Source organism: Drosophila melanogaster, chromosome 3R, assembly GCF_000001215.4.
Source record: "Drosophila melanogaster chromosome 3R".
Lineage (NCBI taxonomy): Eukaryota > Metazoa > Arthropoda > Insecta > Diptera > Drosophilidae > Drosophila > Drosophila melanogaster.
This window is the reverse complement of record NT_033777.3, coordinates 23,781,622-23,801,683: the sequence shown is the minus strand read 5'-3', so window position 1 is coordinate 23,801,683 and position 20,062 is coordinate 23,781,622. Positions and strand designations below refer to the sequence as shown.

The 20,062-nt window shown below is 42.5% G+C and overlaps 1 protein-coding gene across 2 annotated transcripts; it reads right to left on the bottom strand.

Moving 5' to 3' along the window:
• Positions 1-49: 49 nt before the first annotated feature.
• On the bottom strand, positions 50-19,919 carry mbc (myoblast city). Of its 2 annotated transcripts, NM_001260338.2 has the most exons (15): positions 19,296-19,919; positions 11,645-11,756; positions 9,461-9,617; positions 9,128-9,397; positions 7,455-8,757; positions 7,104-7,392; positions 6,683-7,033; positions 6,444-6,618; positions 5,186-5,299; positions 2,187-4,585; positions 2,034-2,120; positions 1,726-1,816; positions 1,496-1,666; positions 1,289-1,433; positions 50-1,226 (listed from the first exon to the last, which is right to left on the bottom strand). In NM_001260338.2, the coding sequence occupies exons 1-15, from the start codon at positions 19,342-19,344 to the stop codon at positions 913-915; spliced, it is 6,027 nt and encodes a 2,008-aa protein (NP_001247267.1). In that variant the 5' UTR covers positions 19,345-19,919; the 3' UTR covers positions 50-912. The 2 variants fall into 2 exon arrangements, with proteins under 2 accessions (NP_001247267.1, NP_477144.1); NM_057796.4 differs by lacking the exon at positions 5,186-5,299.
• Positions 19,920-20,062: the final 143 nt, after the last annotated feature.

Below are 20,062 nucleotides of genomic sequence, written 5' to 3'. Positions count from 1 at the left end.
AATCTAATTTTCAGACTCAGTTGTCAAGCTATAAGGAATAGTAGATAATACATGCTTACTTTTATTTTATTATTGCTTAATCTTTGGCCGATACACAGATCGAAAATTACACAGAATCCATTTAAAACATAATTAAACAGTAATTTTGGCTAAAATTAAATATTCAAACTTTTGTTTAAATAATTGTGCGTTATGGTTTCAGTGCAAGTTGTTCATACATATAATATTCTTAACGAATAAATCTCAATATTTAGTTGCTCTACTTTATGACTATACGAAATCGTATAAAAACAGTGTAAATAGTTATGCTTTCTTTAAAAAATTGTGTAAAATTGTAGCATACAAGAATTCGTTTTACATTAGTATTTCGTAATTGACTCGTTAGTAAATTTGTGCTAAAACCACGTGGCTCGTTCGTAAAATCGAAGATATGGTTGCTATTGCATTAAGACTGTGGCACTTGTTTGCATAAGAGACGTACAACGTTTTTCGACAACATTACATAGCCTACATCTTATCGTAGTTATCTAAAGTACAACATATATGTGTACAACATTAATTAGTACTTGTGGAAGACAAGCATTTGGGTTCGTTCTAAAACAAATTACACGACAAAAACCTTAAATAAACAAAAATGACATGTTCAACATAATATCATTTAAACGTAATCAAACACCTAAACATAGTTATCGGAAATCTGAATTTTACATGCTAATGCGATCGTTTTTAAGACACTTGATTTGTTAGGCGGTCAAAGGTTGAGGCAAAGGTCGTTGCTGATTTTGTGGATGTGGATACAGGCTCGATTGCCGGCTATATATATAGTAACAGGAATATTTGGCACTCGACAACGTTTGAACATATATGGCGCTGCACTGAAGCTTCTGGGGTTCAAAGATGCCCCTCGCTACCCTATGGAATGTGTTTGCTGTGGCGCGATGGCTTCGGTGGCGGCGTCGGCGGACGCGGTTTGTTTCCATCGATGGCACCCACCAAACTGAAGTTCGTGGTCTCCAAATACTCGTACGTGGTATTGGTAATACTGGTCTTCGTCAGGGTTGAGGTGGTGCTCATGCTGCTGGTATTGCTAATAGTGCTGAGCATAGCATAACCATTCGGGGTCCAATCCATGTTTTGCGACAGGCTGGTAAAATCAGTTGAGTCACGTGCCTTGGCGGGCAAAGGCGGAGGTCGAATGTCCTCCTCTGAAGTGGAATCGGTGGTTTCTGTAGCGGATTTTATATTAAAGTATGTAGCTAATAACAAATTAATTGTAGCCATCACTTACCAACAGAGTTGCGGTTGCTGCTTTCCGACAGGGAGCGCGTGTCAGGGAAATTCTTGATACTGGCGGTTGGCGTAGCGATGCTAGCAGGACGAGAGAGTCGACGTTCCTTCTCCATTTCCGAACGCAGAGGTCGCTTAGGGGTTAGCTGTTAAATATCAATCGCAGCGATTAAATAAAGGTGAGGAGATGCATTTAATTAAAATTTACCTCCTCTGTCAGGACATGAGGATCTGGCGTCTTGGGACCACTTAGAGAACTATTTGATGTGCTCGCTAGCGAGGCTATGGATGTGTTGATCTCCTTCTCCGGCGTCGATGTTATTGTGGACAATGGCGGTGTGTACCACTGACTGCTGGACAGGCTATGGGCTTCACGCTCCTGTGGTTTTAAATTGTATTTAGAATATGTTTAATTTCCAGCTACCGCACACTGCTTACCTTAACCTTTCCATCCTTGGTTCTTCGCTTACTCGGAGTCTTATCCTTGCTCTTGTTGCTCTTAATGCTCGGCGAGTGTCCCAAACTGGGCCTGGACATGTTGGGATAGCAAAATAAGCGTAGACGATAAGCAACAGAACGTAAATAATTAAACAGAACGAAAGAAAATGCAATTTAAAAATCAAACCAAATCAAAATAATGTTAAAGTCTCAAACTAAAAGCCAGCGGTTAGCATGAAGAAAGAGTTAAAAAGAGTTTTGGTTAGGGCAAGCATTCCAAAGAACTCCAAATCATCGAAAGCACTCACCTTGTGTTGAAACTTAGGCCGGAAAATGGGTTTTTAATAGAATTCGTCTGTGGACGCGGCAGAAACGTTGACTTTGACAGGCCGCTGCTACAATTGGAAATACGAGAGAAATTAGTCAGCACAATCATCAACATCAACTATCAAAAAACTTACTCTGAAGATCCCATGCTGGTTTCGGAGTGTCGATTGTTGCTGCCATCGAAAAGCGAAGGCAGAAAGGAGTTTGGACGTCGCATCACCACGGAATCCCGTTCGATTTTGAGGTCGCAGGACTTGCGACCATAGCGCTGCTCCACATGCTGCTGCATGTCGGCGAAGCAACGCTCCAGGTGTTCCTGCAGCGCTTTCAAACTATCTGGTGCCCGCAAGCGATGAAGCTGAATTGCTAAATCGAGCAGTGGAATCTGGTTCGCAATCAGTTCTTTGAGCTCTTCTACCAACTCCTTGTCGTCCGGATTCTGCTCCAAGTAGTCGTCGGTTAGGAAGGCTTCCTCGTACTTGGCAAAGCCACCCATTACAGCCGGATCCACAATGCCATTAAGTTTCATACTCAGCGGATTAATGTGCAGAGTTTCGTCGCTCTTGTGCAGGATCACCAGTTGTCGAATGTCACGGTTCGTATCTTTCATAATTTCGACCGCCCGCTCTAGGGGAGAGATTTTAAAAGTATTGGTCTCAACGACGGGGAACCAGCGCAGAATACCCGGAAGTGGGTAGCTGATACGCAGCTCTGTGCGCTCCAGCCACAGATTTCGTACATCGTCCCTATCGCCACCGTTCGTGCTGTCCCGGAAGGGACGTGAAAACTGAAACTTTTGCACGTTGTTGGCGGTGAAGTATTTCACGATTTCGTTGTTGATAATCTTATCGTTGAACTTGTTGAACGCCTGACCCATTATCGGCTCCACCTTGTTCACCTGTATGTACTGACCATCACTGTTGGTGATGTCGTCGCCCGGAGCCTCCAGCGTTTGCATGAGCTCAGCCTGTGGATGCTGTACTAGCATACGGGCGCAGAAGTCACTGTGCCGCTCGTACTCCTTGCCACGGAAGATGTAGACACGGTTCTGAAGAAACCGCGGGAATCCACGCCCATAGAAGCACACGCGGAAATATTCAGAATTGTGGCGCAGCTCCTTGATGATCTTCTCATAGAACAATGCCATGCGATTCAGAAGTTCCGCCAGCTTGAGATAGTCGAAGATCTCCTCCTCGTACTGGCGGGCCAGCACCCTGCACATATCGATGGCGCACTCCCACTGTTTGCCCTTGTCGAAGTACTCCATGATCTCGAAGTAAAGAGCCTCCTTCAGTTGCCGGTGAGTACGGCAGTTATTATGCCGATAGCTGCGCAGTTGGTGCGACAGCTCCGTATCCGTCCAACGCAGCAGTTCCGTGTGCAGCTTAAGCGTGAACGCCGCCTCCGTGTAGTTCTCGAACTCCATGTGCAGAGCGCACAGTTTGTTGACATAACGTATGTACATCTCCTTGAGATCCACCTCCGAATAGAACTGCAACAGAGAGAACGTGCAAGCCATGCGATTCTCCTTGCTCTCATCCTGGATTATAAAGCGATACTCCAACAACTTGTCCATCAGCCGGGTTACCATCTGCACAAAGGCAGTGCCATCCACGTTAAGAGTGTTGTGGGCAGCGCAGCGCTCTAGCATAATTGTCTCGAACAGATGCTTGTATTCAGCGTCGCCTTTACCAGCTCCAATCAGGATGTCCAACTTCTCAATCATCGCTGTCTTGAAGTCGGAAAAGTTACCCTTGTGGTGGGCATTGTTGAATTTGGTGTCGCCGTAACTTTCGTGTTCCAATCGCGAGCTATAGTACTCGCATTGCATCATGTCGAAGAAGATAGGAATGGTCTCCTGGCGCAGCTCCTTCTCCGGTATCATGCTCATTTCCAGTATTGGCTCCACCAACTGCGGCACAAACTTGGGTTTGTGCTGCCCCAGCTGGAACCACATCTTCCTGATCTCCATGGCCGTATCCTTGCGAATGTCACGATATCTTGCGAACACAATTTGCCGTTTATTATCGTTGAAATCATTCAATTGAAGCGGGGATTGCACCAGAAAGGCAATAGAGCACTGGAAGAAGTTCGACCAGATCTGTTTCTCGAACGGGCACAAGAAGTAGTCCGTAATGACCACGGTGAGGTGCTTCAGAGCACCAAGGATCACAGTATTCTGGTGCATAATCATGTCCATCCAGTCCCGCGGAAACACTGCTTTCTGGTGCGGAGACACCAGCTCCTCAAATACCAGAAGGATCTCTATGACAAAGTGTTTCAACTCGCCGCTCTGGTGCAGGTCCTTCACAAAGTACTCGTAGTGCTGGGCGTCCATGCGCTGCAGTATACCCAGCATAATGGCAAAGAATTTGCCCACCAACCCCGTGTCCCTGTCCAGGGCGTGAGCTGCCTTCATCACAGTGCGAAACAGGATGATCATAATGTCTCGAATGTCATTGTGCGTGGAACCCACATCCGATCGGAACAGAAGTTTCAGTATGTTGTTCATGATGTTGATGCACTCGGCAATCTGACGATGAAAGTTGATATATTAAATGTAAGCCAAATTATTATTTTCAATCCAAGCAATTTGGGAATGCCTTTAGAAAATTCATACAAGATTTGTTTCATTACCAAATTGCCAAAGATTGGAAATATTAATAGGTAATGCGGCTTAAATCTATGTGCTTCTTGAGCTATCAGAGATCCATTGACTATCTGATTGGGTTTCACGGGAAAAAGTTAACGTTAGTGTTCAATTAAATATAAATTAACATTGCAGATTTAAAAAAACACGAAACCATAGAACATTACATTGCAAAAAGCTGGAACAACTTAAGCCTAACTTAGCGGTTGTCGATGGCGGGAAAACCAAGTAGCTGGGAAAATAGTCTCATGATTGTCTAGCCATCGACAGCGTGAAGCTTGGAAAGCCAATTGCACAAAGTGGGCGCGGATAACCTGCCCAGTTAGCTGCAAGCTTAACAGCGGTACATAATAAAGATCTTAGCAGGTACATCATAATAATACAAAACATTTGTGGTTACAAATCAAGGGATTGACGCTGATCACAGGAGGAACTGCAGCTGATCTGACTGAGATTTGGAGATGAGAGACTTATTTCCTTTACCTTTTTGTTGGCAGTCGTATCACATGTATGCAGTTGGGATTTTTTCTGTCCAAGCACTTTGGCGGCTTTCGAAAGATTCTTTTCTTGCTGCCAGATATCGGTTTTCGAGTCTCCCTAGTTTTTTTGTACAAGGCAATTGCGGTGGCAACAACAGAGAAACGATAACAACACATCGGTTGGGTTGTGCGTGAATAAAGATTCGTTTTGATTTTTGAAATATTGTACGAAAAACATATAATGATTGTGGAATTAGAGAAGAGTTACAGACAGATAGGTATAGCTGAATAATTGGGTGCCAGTGAGGAGAGATCGCACATTCATATTTGGGTGGGTGTGTTCAGTGTGTGTTTCGGTGTGTGTTTTGAGGTGTGTTTATAGTTTACTATTCCCAGGTGGTTGATGTGGTTTGTTGTAAGGTGCTTTGATGAGCTGCCAAATGCAAATTGCTTTCTAACTATGACGATGACGGGTGTTCGGGTGCAGTACTAATGGCCAAGCTAAACACTTACATGAGTTCGCTACGCCCCATGGTAGATACAAAGGAAATCTCACTATAGACACACACAGAAAGATCGCTAACTAACACGGATCTATCGTGGAAATAACATTTCTATTTCACTACGTTGTACAATCGTTTCTGATGCTTAGCACTAGGATATGGACGAACATTGATCTATAACTAGGACACAAGACACATAAAAACAGTTGGCAACAAATCGTTTAAGCTGCCAAATCACATGCTAACGTTCTTAAAATAAAAAGCAAATGCAACATGCTTAACACTAACTAAACATAGCTTGCAAAGATTACGTTCTTAACTAATTTCTAAATAGCTCGAACTGGAACTGAGCAAAATTAAGACAAATCACATGTCAAGGAGAAAATATTGCTTAAAGCAATTGACCAAGTGTTTAATAGCCTCAAGAATTATGAATGCGAGTAATGGAATTGTATTTATTCATTAAATGGTTCAAAGTAATTAAAGGTTAAAGGCATCGCAAATGGATGGTCTTCATTTTGCAAATAGTTTTATAAAGCAATTATGTGAGGAAAAAATAATTTTAAAAGCTTGTTTTTAGTTAGTTACTTAAGGAGCCAAATTAACTTGTTCATGTGTTGAGTTATGTTTTAATTTTGCGTCTTGTCGGTGCATTCACAAGACAAATTTCAAGGACGATGCATTGGATTAAGAACAAAATGCAGTTCCCAAATGATAAATTAGTGGCACACGCAATTTAGTTATTGCTCAAGCACATACCTCCTCCTTGCTCTCGAGGTGATCCTTGATGTGTTTGCAGAACACGGGCAGTAGGATGGCCCGACACTTGGGCAACGTAAACAGTTTTGTCTCCACAAAATCTTTAATGCATCCCATCTTAGACTGAGTAAGACGTCGCGGCGGGAATTTCTCAAGGATTTCCACAATGGATATGCTGTAAACAGTTATCATTACTAATAAGTTTCAAAAGTTAATTATATTTATGTTGTTCAACATACCTTAAGCGCACATGTTCAAAGACCTGCATTAAATCTGTGGCGATGATGTGCAGATTCTTGAGCAGCGCTCCCTCCGATTTAAGCAGATTGCTCGGACAGCCAATCATGTCGATGAACATGCGAAGAAGCTCCTGCAGCCGGGTAGCAAAGTCCATATAGTCCGTGTTGCAGTTCATCTCGGCGTAGAGCACACGCGATCGAATCACGAACTTCATCACATAGTGAAGGTAACGAGTTGTCTTGTACAGGCGGCGCACCTCTGGACTCTCCTCCAGATCATTGCCATCAGCAGACTTTTCTTTTGGTGAGATCGCTTCACTAATATTCTTCTGCAGCACATCCATCAATTTGCTAGTTAATTGAAAAAGCCACATTAAAAACTATTTATCAGTGGTCGAATCATCAAATAAATATAACTTACGTGTAGGCAAGTGTAAACGAGAAGCTTTCATTAATGTACACATCGAGAACACTGAGAAAGTGTTGGTACTTGAGATCGGACACCGTTTCAATCAAATGTATAATGCTCATAAAGACGAGCTGGTCATATTTCTCAGGATGATCATTCTCCACCAGTATATTAAACAAGGCATCGAGTATGTCCTGCAGGAACTTCACCACCTCCTCTCCAGGCACTGTGGACAAGGCGTTTAGCGACTGTTCCAGCGTCTCCTTGTGCGCCGACCAATTCAGAAGTCCCAGCAAGCTCACTGTATGGAAATGAAATATTTAAGATGTTTGTAAAGTATTTAATTATAAGTCCCCCACTTACCGCTCTGCGTGAGCTTGGTGCTGCACAGGTTAACCCCAATCGATAGCTGATCCTTTGGCAAGAGAGTAAGTCCACCGATAGAAGGCTTTGCACCTTGCAGCTCTGCAACCGTGGCTGGAAGTTCTAAATAACAATTGGCTACTGTTTTGTCGTACTTTTTGTGATCAATTTTGTAAACGGCCAGGATATGTTGACCCTGCGTGATGGTTGTCCCGTTGGCCTGCATTAGACGCACATACGCGAGACCGAAGGGTTTTTCAGTTCGATCCTTCTGCTCATTACTGCTACGATGTTTGAGCACAAAGCGCAAATGACATTGTTTAAAGTCTTCAATGGGCACGTGGATCTTGAAGGTCTCCTGCCACTTAGGCTTGTCATCGTGGTAGTATACAACCGATTTGTACTCATCAATGGGTTGATGTCCAGCTCCAATGCTTAGCACACCGGGCATAAGGTATCCCTGCTCATTGGCCACACACACCGACACCTCAACGTTCTTCTCCGAGGTCTTGGCAATGCGTGCGAATTCTCCACTGCAGATGGTAAGGTACAAATCATTTCGCACATCGCCTGGCAAAATGACCTCAGGAAATCCCATTTTTCGGGCAACTGGCACATTTGTGTGCATCAAGCGTGGAAATTCTTCCTTTATCTGCTTGATGTCGCCCCGAAGCACCTCGATAGTTACAGCCATCTTGGAGTCAATCTTGCCAATATCCTTATTCGCGATTAGCTTCCGCAGCGTTCCGTCCAGCGTTTCCTTTTCGCACATGATGAAGGGCAGGTCTATGTTGCCTCGGAAGTCGTCCGACTTATTGATGAAGGGCGTGAGGTCCTTGCAGGCCACACCAAACGGACGTCGAATGATGTATTCCCCATTGCTGCTGGACGATCCACTGGAGCTCACCGATAGCTGGGAGGCCTTGCGACTGGAGGCGTTCAGCATGCTGTTGGCAATGCTCATGCTGGTCCGTTTCGACTCGGCAGAATCCTTAAACTCCATGGAACCGATTCGGATGGCATAGCACACCAGGTACATTTTGGCAATGGCTAGGTCGCTCTTACTGAGATCCGTGAACAGCACGCGGTTGTTGTCGATCTGGTCAGTATCACGCGCAATACCTGTCCGTGACCACTTGACCACATAGTTCTCGCTAATGGGTTTGTGTGTTTCGCCGTCGAAAAGCGTGAAGAGCAGGTCAGAGTCCTCCTGGAACTTGCAAACGAAGGCGTTCACGTGTAGCAGGATGTTGTGAGAGTACTTGTTAGGTGTTCTTGTAGTTCCCCGCTCGCTTGACAGCCGCTAACGGTTGGATAAAAAAAATTAGGATTAGTTAAAGCATGGGTTTTCACTATACATATACGAATTAATGAGTCAAATCTCTCATGAATCATAATTCGTAAAAATAAAATAGCATTAAGCTGATTAAACTTTCTCAGCAAGTGCACATAGTGCACGTGACACATTTGATGAAATATGAATAATATATAAGAAGAAGAAGAATAGTTTTAACTGAACTTATTTAACTGAACACATACTTAATGTATAATCGTTATAATTATATTTATAGAAATATCAAGAAGCGAACTCATTTATACAATTTGTTTATAACCTGAACTTGAATTTATAGCTGACAGATATAGTTTTTCCCGCAGCACTTTTAGATACTCACATTGGCCTTGTCGATGCGCTGAACAGCGTGCATATGTTGCTCGTAGAGCTCGGTGGTGCAGATGGCATTGGTGTCCAAGATGTCTCCGCTCTCGTCGCGAACCACCATGTCCAGGCCAAGGAGCTTGTTGCCAGTATCGATCTGATTGGTGGCCAGCAGCTTCACCTTTCGCACCTCGTCCAATGGCAGGTTTCCGGAGATCAAAGCCGCCCTATTATTATTTAATTCGTTCATTTTTCGTCGAATTTTGGGAAAGCTGGGATTTGTGGTCTAAAATTGGAAGATATTGAGATCAAATTGGTATTATACTTATGAATAATTGCATAAGCTTACCAGAAAGTAATCCTTGGCTATGGAGCCCCACTCGAGAAGAACTTTAGTGATCTCCTCGACAATATCCGTGCGCTGGATGCAGTACTCCCCATTCACGATATTATATTCGCATAAGTGTATATAGCTCTTGGGAAATATGCCGCGTATTTCCTTTGCTCTGAAAGAATACCGAAAATAAAAGAGGGGGAGTCATTAAAATGTGGCAAGCACATGGGATGCAACAGAAAAGTACAAATTGCCACTCCGTGCTTCATAAACGCCACAGTAAGAACTCGATTTGTGGTTTCCCCAATTGGTTCAGTCAAGAATAAGGCGTCAGAACGACGCTTCACCGTAGACACTTCATATTTACATATATGACACAATTCAACAGCCATTGCGGCTGATGAATTATCCAACCCAAGCCACGAGATAGGGGAACTTGATGTTTTGAAAAGCGTGCACTTCGGAAATGAATGAGTGATATGGATTCTTGGTAAACATAATAAGAATATATGATATATAGGTTTTTAAGAATATTTCTTAAATAATATGTTTATCGTTATGAAATAAAATTCCTTGATTCAACTGCCTTGAATTACTGGTCTAAAAAATGTTCTAATATATAATTTCCAGTGTGCGAGTCTGCAGAGGAAGTGCGCTCAAAGTGTGACACTGTCGGATGAAATGGAATGCTTTAATTTGGCTCAATTCGCCGCTTGACATGCGGGGTGGCCGCTTTAATTGCTCGAAGCATTCATCACTTATAGAATCAGCAGCCCACTTCCCCCACGTTCGCAACGCCCCTTCCTTTGCTGGGGTCCCTGAACCCCGGTCATAGTTCCACATCCACATCGATGTTTTTCGGATCAGGTGTCCAGCTCGCTGCGTAACCTTCAATTTAATTAACCATTTCCAATTGATTCCGCTGTTCAGACGGAGGCGTCGTAATTTTTTCGATATTTACGCTTTAAAATCATGTAAGGAAGTGCACAATTAAAATTGATATTTTTCTATAAACAAAAATAGGCATTTGATGATGGGCAGCCAGTGAGCCGAAAAGCAAACAGAAACCCGGCTCAAAGAGGTTATCAGCATATCGGATAACGTCTCGCCTTGAATTTATTTTTTATTGCCGGGAGATGATAAACGCACAGTAGAGTGTGGGAAATGTTCTACGCAATTAAAGCAAATTAACGTCGCCCAAAACTGGATGCGAACTGGTTTTCTTAGGCGAGCCCCACTGTGATCGGGGAATTCGTGCTTTTATTTATTTACTTTCTTTGCTGCCCGCTACCATTCGAGATGTCTGGCTCTTGGAATCTCTGGTTCCACTTGAGATGGGGTTGTTTGGGTCAGCAGAAATATGAAAAAGGTCAGCTCCGTCAATTCGGATGGCGTTCTTCTTGTTTTCCTCGTTTTTCTTGATAAGACGTGGTCAGCCGTCAGCCAGATAAAACCCAGTGGGAGATACAAGAAGCATACGAAAATGAAACGCAAACAAACTAAACGGCAGCAAAAGGGTCAAACCCATGTATAAATATTGAATCGAGCAATGGAATGGGAAAAGAAAACTTTATCTCTGCATTGGACGGATGTGCTGCCATGCAACTTTGGCAGCCACATATGGTGGCATCTGTTTGGAGTAAAGGATGAAGGAGCGTTGGGCAAGAGCGCTGGCACAGATTTCCTCGAAATACCCAGGCATCTTGAGCGGTAAACAAAGGTCGAGCCAAATGTGCGGCGCTTGTGTACCTGATTTACGATTGCTTCACTCTGAATGTGCCTGTGAAATATCTGTTTCAAGCATTTCCGCTTCTGAACTTTGCTTTGCTTTGGTTGCTGGCTGCTGTTTCTTCTGCTTTTCCGTCTGTCTGTCGATTGTCTGCCACTTTTTTGTCTGCTAATGTCTGGGATGTTTCCCCAACGCTCATGCATATGCATTAGACAAACGACGAGATTGCAGTGAAAGTCGGGGGAAAAGATCTAGCAGATTGTTTGATTAGGCAAGCTACACCGATCAAAATAATAGCAGTGCATACTTTACAAGGAAATTAATGAAGTCAAGTGATTTACAAGTTGTTTTCGCTATCTGTTACAAAGTGATTTCAGGATGGAAACATTTCTTGTCCGTAGTTCACGTAAGTTGTAAGTAACTTTTTAAAGCTTCCCTCAACTTTTTGTTTAATTTGCAGAACTACTCACTTTTGTCTGTAGCCGTAGTACCAATGGGTGGTCTCCTTAAGAATTATGACCGCATCACCCACATCCAGATTAAGGCGATGTGGCTTCGACTCCTGGTCGAAATTGCACTTGGCTGAAAGGAAGATACATTTTAAAATTAGTATAAAATCAAATGCAATGGGAGCTTAGTCTAAAGCACCTTTTCCAGTTGTCAGCCGCTGCGAACTGAACGAAATCACAGCGAAATCAACGCGAATCAACGGGAGCGGAAGGTTATCAATTAGCCCATACCATCATGAGGGGGACGCGCTGATCATCGGAAACTGGGTTGTCGCTATCTGTGCACCCAAGCGGATGGGATATTTGATAAACCCTCGGACGCACCCCCGCCATCCACCAACGTCGTCCCACCGGAATCCCCTTCTTCTAAGCGCTTGTGCAACCAATCCATTTCATACGTGAGATCTAACATACAAATTGTATCTCGCTTTAGGCAACTTCCTCGAAAACCCACTGTCGATAAGACTTGGATGTCTGGCGGGAACTGCAAATGACGCACTTGCATTGTGAATGCTTACTGTTATCGCACCAAGAAGTCGGAAATACAGCTTGGCATACCGGAATCTGCTGCTAGTGCTAAGATAAGTGGTCCATTTTTAAATAAGTCGCAAAACTAATACATGTGACAAGAGGAACAGTGTGCAAACTCTGTTGGTTTAATTTAAGATTTTTTTAACAAACTGCCATAAGTTATAAATTGCGGCAGGTTTGGAGCTCATGTATAACAGTCATAAAGATTTCGTAAGTGAATAATTACAACACTGCTACCGCAGCGTATAAAGTTGTTTTAATATTAATCAAATTAGCTTACAAAAACCCATTACATGCACTCCCTTAGGAGTAGTTGTGTTTTTGCTTCGCCGCACGAGACATAATGGGACATAACCATCGACGCCGACAAACTTCCTTCTTGCCTGATAGTGCAAGTTTGAGATATAAGCAACAGCGTACGTATATAACACATATTGTTGAACACACACAAATGTGCATCCCCCAATAAAAACCCTCGTACTTGTACTCGAGTCCCCATCGCCGCAGTCAAGCGCAAGAGATACAAAATCCAAGTTGAGCCGCCTTCGCGTGGCACGCTCCGGGTGGTGCTGTTGTTGCCGATGGTGGTGCTGATGACTGTGGTAATAGTGGTGCTGCGACTGGAACTGGGACTGGCGGTGGTGCCGATGGCGAATGCGTAACAGAAGGGGAGCAGTGGAGCCGTGGCGTCGGCGGAATGGGATACGGTCCAATGACCGATGCTCGCGATGTTCGCGCAGCCCGATCTCGATGGAAAGCATAACAAGCGAGAACGACCTCCACAGTAGATTAAGAGCGACAGCGGCAGCAATTCGCAAAAGGTATTCAGTGCCGCTGCTGCTGTGCTCCAACAGCAGAGGGCAAATTAATAGGGCTTCACTGCCGACGAACCCAAATATGGTTCATTCACATGCCTATTTATATGTATAAGGCTAATTTGGTTTGTAAAATCATAAATATGGGAATTGGTACGTAAAGATCATGATTCCAAGGATGCTTAAAAGTTAGCGTTTGAGTATATATTGTACTGTTCGTACCAAATAGAATAGACCAATAATATTTATATTTTCCTGCTATCATTTTGACCACAAGTGTACTCTACGTGTGAGATGGTTTTGTCTGCTACTTTTTTTGCGCTTTGCATTTGATTTCGTCTGTCCAATTGCGTGGAAAGTTAACTTGGAGTGGGACTGGGTCAATTGCGGAAACCAGTTGAACGAGCCTCTTTAGAAGAGCTTTCCCAGCTGGGAAAGTTTCGCAAGAAGCGCGTAAATATAGATCTAAGTAATTAAAGACTTATCGAATTGATTGAGTTTATTATTAATATCCAATGCGCAGAGCGATTAGGCGGAATTCACTGCTTTCCACGTCTGGAAGCTATTTATGCGCAAGTAATATAAATACTCGGAAATGGCAATGAATCATCCGACGTCGACGCCTACGACGCAACAGTACCGCTGCGGTCAAGCAATCAGTCACAGGGAATGCCACACCTATAAAGAACCAGAACCCCTGCGTGAGTGGAGTTAAGTTAAGGCAGTTGAGTTCAAGAACGATCAAAAACGTCATTAAATCGAGCCCATTTCCTTTCCTTCGGTTTGTCGATAAGCGAAACAAAGCCTATCCCAAGACCCTTTTTTTCCTTCACTGCAGCAGCGCGACAAACTTGTTGACTAACGGAAACCAGCATAAATAATGAAATGCACAACTTGTTGGACTATAAATACACAGAGATCGCAGGGCGGAGGAGTCACGGCTCAATGGCAGCGAGAAGGAAAAAGGGTTCGGACCAATATAGAAAACCGTCGAAAACAGTCAGCACTCAACAGGCAGGCAGGTAGACCAAGCAAAGTATACTCGTACAATGAACTAGGTTCATTTTAGAAATGCACGGTGGAAAATATTTTAAATACGATTCACGACGATCAGTTCATAAGGTCATATAAATATAACATATTCTTTTCTGGTTGTGTTTTGATATTGTTGTAGAAAGATTATCAGTTAGAAATTCCCCTTTTCGTTCAGTGTAGAGCTCCAACGGATGCAGCTGCACCTGGAAAAGGGAGCTGCTAAAGTGCCCCCCAGCACGTGAACAAAGTGTGCCTTCTCCGCGTCCAAACTAAAGACCCCTTTTGGTCTATAGTTTGCTTAAAGCTAGATAAAAAGCAAAAGCCAAAACAATAATAAATCGCAGTCCATAAAGCAAAGCGAATATATAAAATAAACCGCAGTTAAGGCGCTTCGTCATCAATTGGTGTCGAAGTTGGCGTCGTGACTGGTGACTGGACAGCATGGAAAAAAAAGAGAAATAATAATAAAAAAACCAAAAGTACAACAACGTGACAACCACAGTCACAACTTGGCTCATTTCAAAGTTTCTGGTTTAAATATTGTAGCACGCGGCTCAGAGAAGATTCTTTATGTCTATATACGATCATACTACACATATGCAAATTCTCTCCATACATTTAGGCGTTTTTTTTTTTCTATATAAAAGCTGGTTTGTTTGACGCTCTCAAACGCTCGGGCTATTCGGGTATAAATATCCCAAGTACGAGCTTTTATGAGCTAAGCCCCCAAAGCGTTTTCTATATATATATTCCCCTATATATGTTTGTATATATACCACATACGCTTTTAATTGCCTAAAGCCTGGGGAACCGTTTGGAGGGTTAATTCTAATGATATTCTCGCTGTTCAAGATGCTGCGGCATTGACTAATTACAAAGTGGAACAGAAGATCTCTGAAACGGGGAGAGGTGAGAATACTAAGGCTATGGAAAAGTAAGCACTTGTGTATTCAGCAGATTGGGGGAGTGCACGATGGGAGTTCTATTGTTCACTTGGAATTCAACCCAATCCAGGACAGACACATATATGCGGCTAATTGAAGACGCTGGGAGGAATTTATAATTAGCTATTGTGAATTAATTACCTCGCATGAATACAATCACAACGAAATATCAATTACTAGTTTAAAGTGTTTATGTTTCTTTGTAAATATATATCTTAATTAGATAGAGTATTGCCTAAGTGCAAATAAGTACATTCAAATTGAACGAGTGTATTATAAAGTGTATATCGCGTTCTTGGCATTATTATCTTTATGTAAACATTGCTCTTCGTATCTATTTTCAAAGAACTTTTGGGCTTGCCAAAAAGGAAATATTCAACGGCATTTCTAAAATCGAATCCCCTGCCATCTTGGACTCCTAGATAATATTTGATGGGACATAAAATCATAAAATTACTTGCGCAACCGCTGCGAGCGTCTTGCCTGTTGACAGTTACGGTTAATGTCGTTGCGGTCGTAAAAAGTATCCAGAAACAAATTAGAATTAGTATCCAAAAAGCAGAAGGAATGTTGATAAAAAAAGAGCGTTATTATTACGGAGCACGGCCATAAAAAATTGCGGAGCAACAAAAGACAAAAGAGGAAATGTAAACACAAACTTGACCCATTTGGGCCCATTCAAGAAAATCACTTAAAAACAATCTACAATTGGTTTTATGGATCTTTGAACATGTAAGGTTTACTGCTTGGATAGAATAATGTCTTCTCAAAACAATTATATCAATATGGGACATTTTTTCTACTTAGAATTCTTTAAAAATAAATGAAACGAATGCTTCTTTTTAAAATTATATATATTTGGGTTTTTCTTAGAACTAACGAAAGAAAAAAATGCATAAAGATAAATGCTATGAAATACAAAAATATAAGCAAAATATTTTCTCCTAAACAGAAAGCTGCTCTGTTTATGTTTTTAAAACATATTTTTAATGACTACCTTATGCGATCAAAAGTCTAAAACCTCCTGTGAAAAATTTTTCAATGGAACCTGGTAACCTTTGTAACATTAGCTCACATTTCTCGAGCGGCTGAAACCAGTTTCAACTTACACCGGATGACGCACTGTGCCCCAATGATGCGGCCACCTCCCCCTGCCCCCCTTTTCGCTTCCCCGCTCACTTTCCCTGATCGGATTCGATCTCCATAACTGCTCTTTGCGGCAGGCAATTTATGTTTAATTAAGCAATTTCCGAGAGCAATCGAAGATTGCAGTTGGTCAATTAGCATAGAAGGGAAACCAAAGATGCGACAATCTTCGACATTGGCAATCTTCGAAACGGGGTGGAATGAATAGTTGCGACTTGGAATGGGGGAAGCGATTGAGTTTCCATTTTGATTGCGAAATGGAAAGTGGAGATTCGCTTGCCAAGGGGGAGTGTATTCTGATAGTGGAGGGTTCCTGGGGTGACGATCCAACTGAAATCAGAATCACAAGTGGATGTGCGAGTCACTTGGGCGGTTGCTCAACTATCCGAAGTTGATGGAGGATGGTGCATGTGTACATGTGTGAGGGTAAAGTCCGGGGATGAGTGTTCCCCGATCTGAGTCAGCAGAGCAAACAATTATGCAGCCGCCCCGAAGGAAGGGCATCTGCCACGTGATAAGACGAATCGGGGGACTCTTATTCGGTTAAGCAACATTATCTTCAAAATTACAAAAGGCAGAGACATTAAAGATGGCAGCCGATTACAGGGTTAGTTGCTAAGTTCTATATTTTGTTTATAAGTAACACAGTTACAAAATCCTTGACTTTTTGAATCTAGTAGATACAATTTAATGGTAACCCAACTTTATTAGGTTAGAAATATGAGCAGATCTTTTTTCGGCTCGCTTCCAAATCTGATTAAGTTTTCACTTGTTGTGTGTGGAAATGGACTAGGAAAAATGCTTTCCTTTGAAATTATGCAAATCAAAAGGCGTTTCATGCATCTTAAACTCTAACGGAGTGGAAAATTTTAATTAAATTGAGAAAAGCCAGACTCTGAAATCAGAAACCAAATCAACTAGGCCCCCTTCTATTCCATACCAACCCATCCCATCCCCTCTGTATATATATTCTTTCGGCATGGGTTTCCACTACACTTTTCACTACTCTCAGGCATCATTAAGTTTTACGTTTACTTTGTGAGCTCTTCCCTCCATTTGATGTTGTTGTATTTATTATTACCGCGGTTGTTGTTTTTGCTATTCAAATTTAAATGTAGAATGCATCTGCGTGGAGTGGGTAAATAAAACCGAGTGTCTGGGTGGAAATGGGGAGCCCTGCAGGTGCACACCAACTAGAGGCAATGAACAGTGGAGTAGTGCAGCAATGAAGTGAAGATGTCACCGCAGGCAAACTTTCAAAAGCATATGCGGCACAGTGGGGCAATTAGAATAACTAAGTGGACGTTTTGGATTAAAACAATTATTACTAAGCTGATCAAATTATGCTAGTTTATACTAGTTACCTAAATATATGGTTTTGTTAATTGTAAATTTGAAAAGCCTTTTTGATGGAAGTTAATTAGCTTTTATGAGTAAACATCCCTTCATTTTGTGGCTATTCGCTTGGTTTACTTTTATATATATTTCAGGTAAATTTCAGGAATCATCCCACTGTGCATGGAGGTGAGTGAGCAGGGAGATGCAGCATTCTCATCCAAAGGAGTGAGTGGGAACAGCATACGAAAAATATGTATGTATGCACCAGATCTTTTATATGCGAGTGACTACCGCTATGCAGGAGGCCGAGGACTTAACTTTAACTCGCTCACTCACTCGCACTTCAACGGAATTCAATTCAGCTGAGTGCCACCCACAAGCACAGGCACACATCGATAAACGATAACTCGAATGGGGCCCATAAAGTGATAAAGCGATTACTCAATGGCTATTGCCTTCGAGAAACTACAATATTTCGAAAATAATACGCAAAATGGATGAGCTGCCAAGCAAATCTTTTGGCTTAAAAAATTTTTACAAAATGTGGGGCAACCGGCTGTTTGCTTAGAATTTGAAAATTGAAGCAAACAAAAGGTATGCAAACAGAATGGAAAACAGCGATAAGACAAGAATACATCAAACTGCTATTGATAAGGAGTTTCTTTTGAATTTCGTATATGCTGTAAGTCGTTTTCGCATTACAAAGGCCAAATTCGCTACTCAATGCCAACGACTAACTTATCTGCCGCCCCATATTCCAAATATTATCGCGCTTAATTACATTATACCACCAACCACCGCTCACCACCCACTACCCCCGTCCACCTGGCCACGCCCCAATGGTACTATCAGATACTCGTACTCGCAGCGATTTCGACAGCTAGTAAACGCGCAAACACAAAAAAGGGCAGAGGCAGAGGCAAACGTGTGTAAATAACAAGTGCAAACACACCGGCAAGCTCCATTCGAGTGTTAACGAACGAGATTCCCAGTTCCACTCGATCTACCTGGGACTAGAGGTACCTGTACTTTATGTACCTGTCGTATCTATTGATCAGCGGTGAAAAGGTCAACAAAACGAGATCCATAAAAAATTCACACGCATTCGAAGCGGGTCGCGATTAGATATTTCATGGTCACTGCCATTGAATTGGGATTTGTCTCACAGTGTACACAGAAAATAAACATTTCTACTGTCAGCTTGATGCAGCTTGCCTTGGGTTTACAAAGACCAGGTTTCAAATCCCACACCCGTAAATACGTAAAAGTTGTAGTACTAATGTTGTAGTACTTCAGATTTAAGTTTATGTAAAATTACATTAATTGTATAAAATTTCTTTATGTGTACCAGGCCTTTTTTCTGGCAGTGTGTTGCAGTTGCACGTGAGAGACAGAGACAGTATGAAAAGCGAGAGAGACAATAGAAAACAGGTTTTAGTTTCAAGAGCAAATCTCAGAATTTTATGCTAGTGTTGACTGAGCAGGATGAAATGAAATGAAAAACGAAACAACACAGTGAGAGCGGGAAAGGGAGGATCAACAGCAGCCGAGTGAGCGTGTGCAAGCGAGAAGGTGCAACAAGTTTTACCGTAGCAACGCAGCAGGAGGCACACACATGCGGTGAAATAAGAGAGAGAGTTAGAGAGAGAGGTGGGGGTGGAGATGAGGTGTGCTCTGGAAAAGAGCGCCCAACAGTTCATAAAGTTTTCCTTTATTGTTGTTTACAAAGCACTTTGTTTAAACATTCCTGCCTAGCCATATTCTACCTAATTTATCGGCTTAATAGCCGCATTGCCAACTTACCAATGCCGAATTCTGCCTGCTTGGCATTGCAGTCGCTCCACACACTCATCTTGAAGGCTTTTCTTCTCGTTGTTGTTGCTTCTACTAGTGTTGTTGCTGATATTGTTGTTTTTGCGCCGACTTTTACCACCAACACGGCGACAAACGATCGCTACTCACACATGCAAAGCGATGGACTTTCGTTTGCGAAAATAAAAACAACAAGACATTAAATTAGGCAACGGCAAAAGAGCAACACGTAGTTGAAATTTTGATTTCGTTTTCACAATGCCGCCAACACAAGCATTTCGCCTCCGATTTCGCTACAGATTTCGACGAAAAGCACACCGGTTGGACAATTGCAACCAATAAATAATTATTGCACAAAAGCTAGCATTCCGCACAAATTGTCGCTCCGCAAATGCATTTTGCGCCGTTTTTCGCTCGTTTTGTTCTCGACTTGTATTTGGGCTGGGAGTTGGCCGCTGCCGCTCAGCTAATTATCACATGTACACGCACTCGATCGCACACACACTCGTGTGTGACAGTTGCCAATTAATTAAATAACCGCTCTCGGAAAACAACCCGCGCGTTTCAACTGTTTGTTGTGAATGAGCGTGCTCGATGCCCAGAAGTACCGTACTGTTCCCAATCGAAAATATCAAATATAGAGTGCCCCTTACAGCGTGTTCACACCGTTGATGTCAAATGGGTTTTCACTTTGTTCGCAGTACGGTCACATAAAAATGTGAAAATCGAGCTTACCTACAAAATACGAGAAACCCAAG

Excerpts from the sequence above, each read along its gene's own strand:
- mbc (NM_001260338.2), bottom strand. The coding sequence starts at position 19,344 with ATGAGTGTGTGGAGCGACTGCAATGCCAAGCAGGCAGAATTCGGCATT. Across the intron at positions 6,619-6,682 it reads TTTGAACATGTGCGCTTAAG|CATATCCATTGTGGAAATCC; the intron begins GTATGTTGAACA and ends AACTGTTTACAG. Across the intron at positions 2,121-2,186 it reads ACCAGCATGGGATCTTCAGA|CAGCGGCCTGTCAAAGTCAA; the intron begins GTAAGTTTTTTG and ends TTCCAATTGTAG.